At 41.9% G+C, this 14788-nt stretch overlaps 1 protein-coding gene across 1 annotated transcript in view; it reads right to left on the bottom strand.

Annotated features, from left to right (window-relative positions):
* Positions 1 to 14788, bottom strand: part of LOC117516642 (R3H domain-containing protein 1-like) — a 118777-nt gene that overhangs the window by 14950 nt on the left and 89039 nt on the right. The window contains exons 29-35 of the mRNA XM_034177509.1: positions 13597 to 13719; positions 13348 to 13488; positions 6250 to 6625; positions 4022 to 4173; positions 3537 to 3656; positions 2242 to 2577; positions 1930 to 2056 (exon numbers count right to left, since the gene is read on the bottom strand). Coding sequence (XP_034033400.1) covers positions 1930 to 2056; positions 2242 to 2577; positions 3537 to 3656; positions 4022 to 4173; positions 6250 to 6625; positions 13348 to 13488; positions 13597 to 13719 — 1375 coding nt within the window. The remainder of the gene's footprint in view (positions 1 to 1929; positions 2057 to 2241; positions 2578 to 3536; positions 3657 to 4021; positions 4174 to 6249; positions 6626 to 13347; positions 13489 to 13596; positions 13720 to 14788) is intronic.

Here is a 14788-nt window from a genome sequence, read left to right as displayed (position 1 = left end):
CCTTTAGAAAATGACCACTATTGATAAAGCAGCGCCGTGGTGGTTTGACTTTAAAAGCTGTTTCTCAGCACACGGCGGCTTGTCACAGCATTCTTAAAAAGGAGAAGAAGGAAAAAAAACCACACAGCCACTGATGGCTTATTTACAGGATTTTCTTCTTGCACTAATGCAAAAAATGGGAGCGAAAATGAGGCGCTGAAGTCATTTTTTCTGCTTCTCTCAGAAATAATTGGTGTCCTTTGCCTTTGTAGGGCAAGCTTCATTTGTCCGCTGTCTATTCCCGGGTCCCCAGCAGGGAGGCTGCATTTGCAGCCCACAAATGACAGAATAGTGCCGCAGCCACTTACAAACGTGTGCGCGCATGCACCAAACGAGTGTCTGTGTCCGTGCACGCACCAAACGCGAGGTCTGTGTCCGTATTCGACTGTACAGGCTTCAACTGTGCAGACATTACCTCCAGTTAAGCAAGAATGTGCATGTGCACTTGTGCGAGTGAGACAGAACAGGAGCTAACAATCCCAACTCCTGTGGTGAAGGGGGGGGGGGGACAGAATAATCAAGTAGATGACTCCCAGGGAGACATGAGAAATCATAAAAACAAAACAAACGCAGAGAGGAAAGGAAGGAAGAAATATTCGTTCTTCACTACAGCTGCTGGGCTGCAGCTACAGTAACTCCCTTGTGAAGAAATGTACGTCTGCGGCAAACAAAAATAAATTATATCCAAAAGCAGATAAGCTGCAAAGGGGCGGGGTGTTAAAGTCTATTGATATCTGAGGAAAACACCATGCAGCAGAGCGATTGAGCTTAAAGCCCGGGTCCCCACCAAATAATGAAGGATGAATAATGAGCCACGCAGCATGTTGTTTTTTTTTTTTTTGCTACAAGATTTGTTCAACTATTGTGGGAGAATGGAGGTGTTATTTTTGGTTAAGGAGGCTCATCTCTGAGTGTGGTGCTAATTTTAATATGTTCAAAATTTAGCTCCCAACAGCGTGGGGCATTTTGTGTATGACTTACTACGATGACTAACGAGGATTTTAGAGGTATGTGCGTGGTGCTTACGAGGCTGCTAAAAGCCCATTATCCATGCGCCTGGCATCTACACGGATCTGAGAGGCTATTTTTGGAGCGGCTGCCCTCTTGCGCACACAATTCCACCTGCTCTGTGCTCCAGACGCTGTATATAAAATAATTATTTTGTAGCGGATTATAATAATTTCTTGCCAAACCTTGGATGCCTGAAAACACCTCTAATCGCTTCTGAATCACAGAAGACTGTTTCATCTGGATGCTTTTTTCCCCCCTCTCTTTCTTACTCCATGAGGGAAACAAGCGTGGGAGGGGTGGAGGCTAGGAGCAAATGTGCGTTCGTTGCACCGATTTCATGCTACATGGCACTGCATGGCTTTGCGTGGCTGATACGAGCTATTCGAGGCTCTAATGGACAGGTTTTGTCATGGCTCGCTACACGCTGCTACGTGGTACATGCGGGGTACAGAGAGGCACATAGAGGCACCTTAGTAGTGGATACGTGATAGATGAAAACATGGGTCATTCTTCGAAATAATCACTACACACCCATGCGTGGTCATTATTCACGGTTTATTATTTGGTGGAACCAAGGCTTTACTCCTGACAACATACAGCCTGACAAAGAGAATCACTTCACATCAAAGGTTTTCAATCGTTTATTAAAATACATATTTTTATTATCCTAGAGATTTTACAGCTGGTTTCAAAGAAAATATTGAATGAATAAGCTGTGTCTCTGGTTTCTACACAGAAAATTGGATATAATTTGCTAGTAACCTGCTCAATTAGGATACCAATGCATGTTTTATTTTATCTATGTAGATAAACACACACACACGTGTATCTATGTGTGTCACAACTGTACTAGGAACTAGTTTGTAAGGTGGACCGTACCTTGCTGCTGGGGCAGGTTTTGCCTCTGAGGGCAGTTATAGGGCAGCGGGTTGACAGGCGGCCGGTATTGCTGCTGCTGGTTGGAACAGTGGGGGTGTTGGGCTGATGAGCAGTAACATGGGGAAACCTGCAAGAGATGCAATTAATGTTATGTGAATGCACCACATTGTTTAACGGCAAAAAAAAAAACAAACAAACAAAAAAAACACCTTTAATCATAAGTGAAGGAGCCAAATTTAATATGGAGAAAAGCTCAACTGAAGACATCTCACAATGGTTAGACCTTTTGTGATGTCTCAGCAGGGGACTCACTTGCTGGACAGGCTGCTGGATGTAGGCGTGTTGCTGGAGTATTGCCGTTGGCCCAGTAAAAGCAGGAGGACCAGGGGTGGTGGTGGGATAAGCAGATGGGGGGCCTGGGTTCGGGAGAGGGACAGGCTGCCCCGGCAACACCCCAGGGTGCCCTCCTGATGGACCTGCCACCACGTAGCTAGCAACTTGCTGTGGAGGACCTCCCTGCAGGAGCACAGGGGAGGGGTGGTGGTAGACGCTCTGATAATGGCGGGCGTCCGAAGCCGAGGGTCCGCCCTCGATTGTCGGCTGCTGCGCCAGAGTCATGTGGCTGAACTGAGCGTTCAGAGCATCAGCCTTGAGAAGAGAAGGAATTTCGCATAACACATCATTTGTCGCTGAACAATGGTGTTCTGAATCTTTAAAAAATGCACTAATAAATAAAATGGCAGCTGTAAACACAGACTGTCAGAAACTGGCTCACAGCATTTATTTAACCGACAGGGCAAGAGAGAACAACAAATAAATTTAAATGAATGCAGAGTTTATGTCCAATGACAAGCGTGGAGCGCAAAGGAAAAAAACTATTTATTCATGTCATCAGTGGATGTCACTTTGGTCATTTCTGACATGTTGAAAAAGCAGTGTTTTTAGTCATGGATTATTCAGCACCAACATCTGGCAATGAATTAAATATTAATACAACTTTGCACAGACATAATTAGCCACAGGGGCATATGTTTCACTCAAACCAGGTCAAAAATGAGGTTAACTGAATGCGTTATCCATATATGTAGGTGATGGCTTCAGAAGAATTTACATGCACCTTGCCAACAAAAACTGAAGCCTTAACTGATGGCATACAAAGGTCGTTTTGAAGCTGTCAAAAGTGACTGAAAGGATTGGTTACCTTGGACACCAATAAAGAATTTTTGCTTCTTTCAGGAAAGAATAAAGGTGGATGTGGACACCACAATGCAAAATTATTCTATGAAATCTTATTCGCATGACCTCGTAATGTCTGCCACACAGACAGACACCACAGGAGATGAATATTTACTTAGGAGCTCAGTCACTGGCGAGTAGAAGCAACAAGACACGGGACAAACAGAGCTTCAGTCTTTTCCTTAGACTGGCTAACATCAAACTAGCCGTGCAGATTTTCTTTAACTTTACAAACTGATGTGACTAACGAGTTCAAACACGGCATTTCTGTGTTCGGTGCCATTTACCAAGTCTGTAAATAAAACTCCTAATGAGCCAGGACTGACAGGAGATGGAAGTGAGAAGAATACAATGGAAGAAAGGTTCTGTACCACAGTGTACTGTTGGTTTGGACAGACGGGCAGGAACTGAGAAGGAGGAAGAGGATAAGAGACCATTGGGTTGTGGACAGGCTCAGAGGATGGCTGAAGAGGAGGACAGATTGGCTGAGGAGGGAAGGTAACAAGAGATGGACAGAGGGACAGAAGATGAAGGGTGCAAAATTAGAAACACAGTGGGAGATTCACTAAAAATCATGTTTAACAAAGATCAACCATCACCAGGCTCTCCCGGATGCCACAATTTCAGCAATTAACTCAAATAATTCATATATTGGTTGAATTATTTGTTAAATTAATTGTTGAAATTCTGGCATCACAAATTTCCGGTAGGGGCTATATCAAAGTAGAAACATTTGTACCTCAATGGCACCGATGTGGTTATGACAAACCTGTCCGGAAAAAATTTGAATGGGAATAAATGTCTAAACCACCGTAGCAGCTGACAAAAAAAAGGGTTCCGCCCATTTACCTGGGAGGTGGAGGTGATTGGATTGTTGTTGCTGGTTGGCAGGTGGGATTGGCTGCTGTTGGCTTTTCCCCTGCTGTGAACTCCTGCCACCATTATTAGGGGCAGCGATGGCAGGGTTATAAAGGACCACATTACCATCAGGATGGATGAAATGTTTGCCTGTCAAATAGGATAAATGTATTCATAACAGCACTGCAAATGCAACAATGCCAACAGTACACGTATGTAAATACTCCAGTGAAGTTGCTGGGATTGACAGACAGGAAAGAATACATCGAGGTAACATCCTCTGCATATTTTATAATTCAGGTTACTCTCCTAAAGTGCAAAGTGATGTTCTTTGGAACAAATGAATATTTACAGAACCCACCCATCTGTTCCATCAGCACGCTTGGGTCTGAGTACTAATGTGATTGACAACCCCAGTAGAGCCCACGCCGTCATCAATATTTGTCCGAATCAGAGAAACTTACAGCAGAGGTGGGACAAAGTCACTGTCAAGTCACCAATCTGCAATTCCCAAGTCAAGTCTCAAGTCTGCTTGCAAACAATTGGTGGTCATTATGACTTGAGACTTGACTTGGGACTTGCAGATTGGGACTTGCCTGCCAGTTTCAAGAATGCAGTGGTGACCCCACTTATTAAGAAACCTGGCTTAGATTCTTCTGAACTTTCCAATTTTAGGCCAATTTTCAAACTTCCTTTTCTCTCTAAAATTTTGGAGAAAATTGTATACTGCAAGTTGAGTTCTTTTTTAAATAATCATGACACCCTGGAGTTCTTTCAGTCTGGTTTTAAATCCCGTCACAGTACTGAGTCGGCACTGCTGCGGGTTTTTAATGACATTTGTGTAGCTACTGATTCTGGTCATTGTGTTGTTTCAGTCCTGTTGGACCCAACAGCGGCCTTCGATACAGTGGAGCCATCAGATCCTCTTGTCTTGCATGGAAAACTGGGTGGGCATTAAGGGTGTTGTTTTAGACTGGTTTAGATCCTACCGATCAGAGAGAAGTTTCTGTGTCTGCACTGAAGCTGTTGAATCTTGTGCAGCGCCCCTTACATGTGGGGTGCCTCAAGGCTCCATACTTGGTCCTCTTCTTTTTTCTCTGCATCTACTCCCAATGGGATCAATTTTTAGGAGACATGATCTCTCATTTCAATTTTATGCTGATGATTGTCAAATTTATCTGCCACTGAAGCAGCAAAGTGCATACTCTGCAAACCATCTCTTAGAGTTCATAGGTGACATTAAGGCATGGTTGGCCATAAATTTTCTACACCTGAATGATAAAAAGACTGAGGTTTTGCTGTTTGGACCTAGTGACACTTCCAAAATCAATGTTGATCTGGGTCCCATGAGTCAGTATCTGACACATACAGCAACAAACCTGGGTGTAAAACTGGACAGTGATCTTAAATTTGATGCTCAGATTATTTTGTGATTTTAATCCATGCTTTTAATCACTAATCGCCTGGACTATTGCAATGCACTTATATTGGGCTGATCAGACACTGCTTACCCACCTACAGATGGTGCAAAATGCTGCTGCTCGACTTTTGGCTGGTGTTAAAAGGTGCGAACACATTACACCGGTTTTGGCCTCACTTCATTGGCTCCCAGATCGTTTTAGAACTGATTTTAAAATTCTTTTATTTGTTTTTAAATGTCTTCATGGCTCTGCCCCGCTAAATCTGTCTGACCTGCTCCATTTATATGTCCCTTCACGCTCACTCAGGTCAGCTGATTTGTCCTCACTTATCCCAACGTCGAAGAGGAAGCGTAGAGGTGACCGAGCTTTCTCAGTCATTGCCCCAAAACTGTGGAATGATCTCCTTTGCACATTAGGCAGGCTGATTCTCTCTCTGCTTTTAAATCTTTTCTTAAAACACATTTCCTTTTCTTTGGCTGTAAACGCAGTTTGACAAGTTGTTTTTTTTTTAGTGTTTCTGGTTTTAACTGTGGTTTATTTATTTATTTATTTATTTATATCTATTTTAACTTGCTTGTTCCTGTTGTGTACAGCACTTTGGTTGCTGGTGTTGATTTTAAAGTGCTATAAATAAATTGAGATTGAGAGATTGATGACTTGAAAGTGACTTGATGGTGACTTCGTCCCACCTCTGCTTACAAGACAGCTGTAAGTTTAAATTCTGATTCAAGTAGTGACAGCGGCTCTAGCTGAGATCACCACCTAATAGCTGTAAGAAAGACATCTTGAATAAACATTTAAATACCTGCGTGCGCATTGACCAAAACACTGCCAGGTGGTATCCCTGAGGCCTCCAGCGGAAACACGTAGTAGTTTGCTGTGTCTGTAGTTGGCGGTGGATGTGAAAGGATGCTCTTGATCATCTCAGAGTGCCCGGAGCTTCTCGTGTCAGAGTGGCTTATGGGCGTGTTGGTGATGTTACGGGACGACGCTGAAAGTGGATGCACCAGTTGGGGACGAGACAGTGAGCTGGAGGAGGAGCCAACACTACTACATGACTCTGACCCTGAAGCACAGCAGAAAAAAAAAAAAAATACAAATAAAAAAACAACACAACCAATGAGAGACATACACCAACACCTGACTGTCAGATTCTCAATTATTTGGAGAGATCGAGATGTTTAACCCACAAAAAAAACTATAGGCTTCTCATTAGTCCTTCAAGACCTGCACCATGTACTTCCTGTTTCTCCATAATGGCTCAATGTTTGGGAGGAGGGCCATTAATATGTTGCTTTCAGCTGTTGAGTATACATGTGGGTGGAACGAAGTTTATGTAAATGCTTCTCGAGAAGAAATACTCAGTCACAGCTCTTGCTAGTTACACCACTAATAATTGTTTGTGGCTGTACTGCATTCTCATGTGGTGGAGAAATTGGTATATACACAGTGTGATAGATCTCTTCCTGTATAATTATGCACAAAGGCAAGTCCACAAAGGAGCCACTGTTCTTTGATTCAGAGAGACTGACTTCACAGTTTAACTGAGAGCTTTTAATACTTAAGACATTCTAGCAACAATAGATAGGTCACTATGGTGTCACACAAGACCAAGAATTTGATGAAATGTACCATATTTCAAACAGGAAGCATTAGTAGCCTCGGTGGCCACCACAGTTAAAGCTTTGGAAATGACAAAAAGAAACTGAGAAGCTTATTTCAAGCTACATGTAGCTTCAAAACTCTACGCATGCTTAAAGAAAGAAGTGTCTGCTTCATACAAAATCCTTTCTGCTGGGTTGTGTGGACTTGTGACCATGATATTTAAACTTTTAGAATGTAAAAGTTAACAGACCAAAAGTGATAATTATGTGATTTGGTAAATTTCTTTGCATAATCGCTCTCTCTCACATACCCCATTCATTGCATATAAAGCAATTTACTCAACCATCTTCATAGCAACAGCTTTTTTTTGATAGATATGGTGTCAAAGCTCACCAGATTTGAAAGATTTTGCTGTCATTATATGGTCTTTTTATATGGTGAGCTACAGGATGATACTACTTATTGTTAAACTTCAGGGGATGGATTCTAGCCATCGTTCTGTTCATTCACTGCATTTTAGAGGGCACACAACCACATGCTTTTCCAAAGCTGATAAAGGCACAGATTTTTGACTGATAGAAAGAGGACCGAATAATTCTGTAAAAGTTACAGAATTGGGCAAAAAAAAAAATTATGCTTTTTTTGCTCAATCCTATTCAACAGTCTTCCAAATTACAGATGACAATAGTGAGAAACTGTTCTGGAAAATAGTTGTGTGCAGCAACTCTAAAAGAAGAACAAAAGAAAAGAAAAGACAGAAAGTGCATATAACAAAAAAAAAAAAAAAAAAAAAGATAAAACTTATTTGTGCTGCAACCTTTGCAAAAACTCAACAATGGTTGAGTCAATTTAACTAACAATAGTAATAATTATCATCCTGAGTTTGTTTGCATGTAGGGAAGTGTTTATTTTTTTAAACAACAAATCTGAAAAATTGTATGACAAAGGAAAATAAAAAGTCATAAGGTAGCCTCTCAAAAGTGAATCCAAGAGTTTGCCATTACCCCAATGTGCAGGTAGAGTATAGGTCATTTACTCGACTTCCCACTTACAAACAAATGAGAATGATAGGGAAGGGGGGGTGGGGGGAAAATAAAAAAAAGAAAGAATGTGGCTTAAAATTTCCACAATATGAAAATTGTTATATTACTTTGTTTTAATCATGTACTGCTGAATGTTTCTGTGAATTTAGTTTTATAAAATATTATTTCCTGTTATTAAAGGACCAAAAATCACCCTTGTGATTTATAGTTGCTCTCAGCCAATGACTGATGACGCACAAGTGACTATCCAGATAGTTTTGTCAAAAGGCAGAAAAGTTCATTCGTTTGATATTTACATTTGTATTGTTTGTTCGAAACTAAAGTTGTGCTCCAGTAAACTGGATTTTCCAGGGTATAACTCACACACTTGCACATCGGAACAACGGGAGGCCCGGCAGTGACCACGACAAACGTCCTTGACAAAGATGCTTCCTATTGTCGCCTGCTCCTGCTTTGCTCTCCCTGGTGAAAGTCACATGTGCCTAATATATTCAAAGATGTCACTTACTAATCGCACGTTACACGCAATGTGGCGCGAGAAGTGGAGGACCCTGTTTTGAGGAGGAAAATAATTCACTCTTTTCTGCTTGTTGACCCAGCCTTCTATTTTACCACATGTCAGACACTGACCAAAATAACGGGTAATTACTGGAGACGTGCTATTAAGCAGGCAGGGGGGTCGGCCGGGTGATGGAGGCAGCACTCTCTGGTCTTTGAAAGGTTCTTCTCTTCAAAATCTAATTCCTCCATCCTCCTGCATGCTTTCAATGTATTCAAGCGTTTCACCTAACGATGCCCGGCACTGCAGCTCGGCAACCTCTACCACGACGTTCCTATGGTAACAAGTCAGTGTGCATCTGGGAGAGGAGCGATTGTCTATTTGCGTGTGTTTGTTATGAATGTGCACCTTATTTTACATAATGAATCAATTATCAAGGCTGTGGAGCAAAGTCATTTGAATAAACCTCTGCAGAAAATGACTGACATCCAGGCATTGCAGACACAGCTGAGTCCTCCCCGCCACCAACGTTGAAAAACACTGGAAAAATGGGAGGGGGGCAGGGAGCTGACGGTGGGCGGCGGAGCATGCATAATAGGAAGTTAAACTAACATCATCCGCCTGCCAATCTGCACGCTGCCTGCCAAACCAGCCTCCATAATGGCTTCACACAGCAGGTTTGTGGCATCTATTTTTAACCAATTCAGTATGTGAGGGAAAGTGCCACACTGACCCCTGCTGTCTGTAAACCATATCCCAACAAAACCAAAATTTCACAGAATTAAAATGAGTATCTGGTGGCTCACAGTTGAAAATACTGCAGCTGGTTGCTGTGTTTATACCCGCAAGTGATTCCACTATCTCTGGAGAACAGAAGAGAAAGATGTGATTATGTGAGGTGGGTTGACATCTGTCACTTTTGTGTTTCAGTAGAAGCCTGTGTTTTATCATTAAGATGGTTGGGAGGTTAATTAAGTCTTATCCTCGCTGCTTTTTTGGATTAAGAACCTGCTGTTTAAAGGCCTAATTATGAATCAATGCTTTTAAGAAAACGGAGGTTCACCATGGAAACAGAGCGAGCAAGCAAAAGCAAAGGAAAACAAAATCACTTTATAATTTTTTTTTTTTTTTTAATTTAGACTGTTGTATTCTACATTTGGTGACAGATAAAGAACCATCTTTACATTTGTCATTTGCACATATATTGACAAACTGCAGCTAAATATACATGAACCCTACACAAGAACCAAAACCAAATGAGTGCAATGGAACAGAACACTTTTCTGTCAAACAACAAAACAAGAAACATGCTGGTTTCAGATACATACTGACTTGTGCATGCAACCGTTTTAGTTGAAGCACAGCTGCACCACATGATGTTCAAAGAAAAAAGATACAGTCTTTAGCTTTGTCAAACAAAGGCATGAAAAGGAACACTGTGAAATTTGGTTTAAATGCAGACATTTGGTCACGATAAGTGCCAGTTAGGTTTTGAAGTGGTTATGAATTCAGGTTAATTTTAAATTTATTTCTCAAGCCCCTTTCACTTATCGATTACACAGGAATGGCTGCGTATGTTCCGCGGGGGGGCTTTGGCCCACCTCTTCTTCGTCTATGGTTTTGAAGCTTCAATGCCAGCAAAGTTCAGCAGAGCCCAGTGGGATGAACAAAATCTAGCAATGCAGGTATGTTATGTACTGATAAAAAAATCTAAAGGATTTTTCACCAAACTGGCGTAGGGTAGCGTACAGTTGTGGAGGCTTGGGGTGTAGTAGTACAGTGTTACGCAGACTTGCATACAGTAGCAGAGTGTTGCATAGACGCTAGGCCGAATGTCCACGCAAAAAATGAAACGTATAATTTTTTTGCATTCACTTCACAGACCCCTTTGCGTCCCTCAGCGTATTGCCACGTAGGGCTGCATAAGTCGTTATGCCACATTACGCAACTCTACGTTGGCCCGGTGCGAAAGGGGCTTCACATTGGTTTCTGCATCCCTAATCTGCATTTCAGAATCTGATGACTGTGTGTCTTTAGCAGGTGCATACTCAGAGTGTCGTCTAGTTTATTATAAAACAATCAAAATTATTTTTTACTTCTATTACAGCCCAACCAATACATCAGTTGGCCGAATTATGAGTCATTAAACGTAATGGTATCTGCATTATTTTTGCAGGTAAACATTTTTATTTCCTAAATTAATAATGCAGATAAACACTGGTTGCTGGAAATGGTGTCATAACAGTTTGTGCAGCAGAGGGCATCCCTTTTCTACACATCTTTGAGATCATTCAGATCAGTAAATGTGCATTGCATCATCTCTGTGCTGAGCCAAACACGCATTTCTTGGTGGATGGGACCCCGAACCTCAGGGGGAAAGAAGAAATAGAGAGTTGTTTCTGCACTAAAACACGGCAGGAGAAAGTGCTCTAAGCAAAGGTGGGGGGAATTTCGGGGAGGGATTTACTAATTTACGTGTCAAATGGAAGCTGTGATTTTGCCGCAAGTTCAAGACAAAATACTATCTTGATGGTTTTGTTGGAAGTGGTTTGAGATGAAAAACTGTTGGTGTGTCTACCATGCAAGTTTTCTGGCTGCTGCCAGACTTGGAACTTTAAACTTTCTCTTATTTCCAGCCCTTCCAATATTGTGAATCCACTTGTTTCTAAGTGTTTGCAGTCTTAAGCCCTGGTCCTACCAAATAATGAGTGATGAATAATGAGCCACGTAGCATGTTTTTTTTTTTTTTTTTTTGTAAGAGTCCCAGTTATTCAGCAAATGTGGGAGAATAGTGGCTCTGAGAGGATATCAGCTAATGAGGCTCACCTCTGAGTGGGGCACTAATTTCAATAAGTTCAAAATTTAGCAAAACAGAGTGGGGCAGTTTGTGTACAGGGTACTATGAGGACAAAAGAGGATTTATAGGCATGTTTGTCGTGAGGACGAGGTTGTTAGAAGCCCATTGTCTGAGTACCTGGCAGCCACGAAGACAGGACAGGCTATTTTGGCGCAGCCGTCTGGCACACTTTCTTATAACAATTCACCTGCTTTGTGCGCTGGACGTTGTACACAGACTAATTATTACATAGCAGATTAATCATTTTCTGTCAGAGTTTGGCTGTTGAAAACACCTCTAATAGCTTCTGGAATCACAGAGGACCATTCCAGCAGGAGCTTTTCTTTCTTTTTCCTGCGCTGCATGAGGGGGGAGCATGTATTGGAACACCCTAAAAGGTAATTATTGTAATGTTTGTGCTGTAATGGCTTGGTAAAACAGTTGCATGTTCATTCCTTCTATGAGCAGCTGTAAAAGTATGTTTATGATAGATTTAACATCTCATAATTGATAAGATGAGCTGCACTGTGTGCGCTGACACACTCACCTCGCAGTGATTTTTAATTATTTGCACAATGTTCATATACGTGGCTTATTATTCGAATAATCACTGAAATTGTTGTGAAAGAAAAAAAGTGTGGTCTCATTGTTGGGTCTGTTATTTTTTAATATTACTAGAAGCTATTAAATTTGTTTTACTAGTAGTTGTAAATGTGCCAGAGATAATATTGGACTTTATCGGGTTCTCTGTAACTTCGATACATTTTGGGTGGTGTATTGTTTTATCTTTATCGAAGATACTTTTCAGTTATCTGATTATCTGTTATCAAAGTTAATTTTTTGGTTATCTGTGCCCACCACTGTGCAATCCTCCTGTTAAAAAACCTGTTCTAATAGTATATTCCATTACCATAGAATTACCCGTTAGAATCACGACACCCACCACCAGATACGTTTACAGAAACGTATCTTCCATGTTAGTAATTCTATGCTTCACATCTTGAGAGAATTGGTGACTCGACATAGAAGGCCCAATGACCTTTAAGCAAGAATTCCTCAACCATGTAAAGGACATCATCATGTATGTAGCTCACATCATCACAGATCTGGATCAGCCTCTTTCTTCTCGGGCCACATGTCCGTGTCCAACGGTGATTGTGGTGAACTCTTAAAGCTAACTGCAATACTCCACCAATGTCTTGAGATTGCTGCAAAGCCTGCTGGACCTCTCAGAGAACATCTCTGTCTTTTGCCTCCCAGTCAGCATGATCTGCATGAGGTCGTTTTCTTCACTGTACTCCATGACCACATTAAGGCCACTAAACGTAGCTGGAGCTCAGTCACTTCAAATTTTTCAATGTATCTGAACGTGCTGGAGTCGACCCAGATGGAGGTCGACCTCCAGCTCCTCTGGAGAGGTGGCAGACAGCTGGTCCGTGTCGTCCACGTCAGTCTCGAGTGAAGGTGTCTGCTCTCATCTGATTCAGTCAGATCATTCTTCCTGGTGGGCTGGGACTCTAAATAACTCTTCTGTTTAGTGTCTGCCGGTGAAATACGATCCGGTCTGTGCTGGCTTTGTGAAGTATCGCTCCATCCTGGCCGTTTAGATTGATATTTGTTCTGCAGCGAGCTGGTCCACTTCCGATAAGCCAATCTGAACCCTGCACTGATCTCCACCTCCCTGTCTGCTTTTGTTCGCTCAGCTCTGTTTTTCTGTTGTGCTCGGTGATGATCCTCTATTGTCTCTGTGATACACAGGCCGGTCCGGCCATTTGAAAGCGTCCAGATTTGAGCTTCTCTGTTTCCTGTTAGTGAAGCAAAGCTCCCTGAAGTCGAACCCTCATTGGAAAGGTTGTTTCTTCAAGGGATATTTTAGACTTTGTGCATTTGAGTAGAGACTTTGGACTTCAGTTGTCTCACCTGTGGTCCTGCAGGGGTGTTGATAAGCCCAGTGAGCTCACGGTTCCAGATTTTAGAACTGCAGTCGCTTCGAGGACTGACAGGCTCACAATGAGACGCTGCTGGCAGATTAAGACCGAGTCTGCCGTCGTCTGACAGCAGCTGTTTGGACAGAAGCCTGCAGATTTGTGCCAGCTACCTCTGTAGTGATGACGTCCTCTCTCACACGGCCTGGACGGCACTGAACGGACCCCTCAATACTGACTTTACTCTGGTGCTGCAAAGCTCGAAACAAACTGACCTGTGCGCTGACCTCAGACTCTGAAGCACCTCAGCATGGTCGCTGCCAAAGACTGAGAGGTCAAGTGTTGCACTGGATACGTAGAAATACACCTGCGGTAAAAGAGTGCACAGTCGAATTAATTCCTGTAAAAGCCCGGTTTTCACATCTGCGCTGCTGCACATCTGGTGGTGCGAATCCCCATCAGCTGTCAGAGCATCATCTCTGCTGTATGCCAAACAGGCTGACCATCTATACCGCTGCAATCATATGACAAGCTTCAACCAACCAAAAAAAAAAAAAAAAAAAAAAAAATAGTGGAGCAGACAGAGGAATTCAATGTCTATATCAAATGTCAAGACATGTGACCTTCTCATAACACGTTTCATGTATTGTACTAAAAGCACAATATTTCGTGCATCTTCCTGTAAATTTCAACAAGCATGCGCAAGCTGTGCTTCGCACTTGGCATCTAGTGTTCTCAAACACGTGTTAGGATGAGAATAATGATCCAAATTTTATCGTGATGTCATCACAACCTGCTGGCTGAAGAATATGTGGGATATGTACAAATTCAGTTGAAAAATAAGCAAGAATATGTATTGATTTCTGTGCATTACTTTTTCAAATGTCTTACAATAATTTTTTTGTGAGAATAAGTTGAGAAACACTTCAAATTTTCACACCCAGGAAGCTCAGGGAACTGATTTCTTCCACAAAAAACGATGCCTCCCAGTAGAGGCAACATGCTATGCTGTACCTATGCCCGACTTCCTGGGACCAGCATGGGCCGCTGTCACTTGCAACAAGGTACAACCCCATTCCAATGAAGTTGAGACATTGTGTGAAATGTAAATAAAAGCAGATACCAATGATTTGCAAATTCTCTTCAACCTACAGTAGTGTTCAGAAAAATAGTAGTGCTATGTGACTAAAAAGATTAATCCAGGTTTTGAGTATATTTCCTATTGTTACATGGGAAACAAGGTACCAGTAGATTCTCACAAATCCAACAAGACCAAGCATTCATGATCTGCACACTCTTAAGGCTATGAAATTGGGCTATTAGTAAAAAAAAAGTAGAAAAGGGGGTGTTCACAATAATAGTAGCATCTGCTGTTGATGCTACAAACAAAACTATGTTCAAACTGCTTTTTTAGCAATCCTGTGAATCACTAAATT

The sequence above is a fragment of the Thalassophryne amazonica genome, chromosome 1 (genome assembly GCF_902500255.1).
Source record: "Thalassophryne amazonica chromosome 1, fThaAma1.1, whole genome shotgun sequence".
NCBI classification, from domain to species: Eukaryota; Metazoa; Chordata; class Actinopteri; order Batrachoidiformes; family Batrachoididae; genus Thalassophryne; species Thalassophryne amazonica.
The sequence above is the reverse complement of the archived record's forward strand: the minus strand, read 5'-3'. Positions and strand labels throughout refer to the sequence as shown.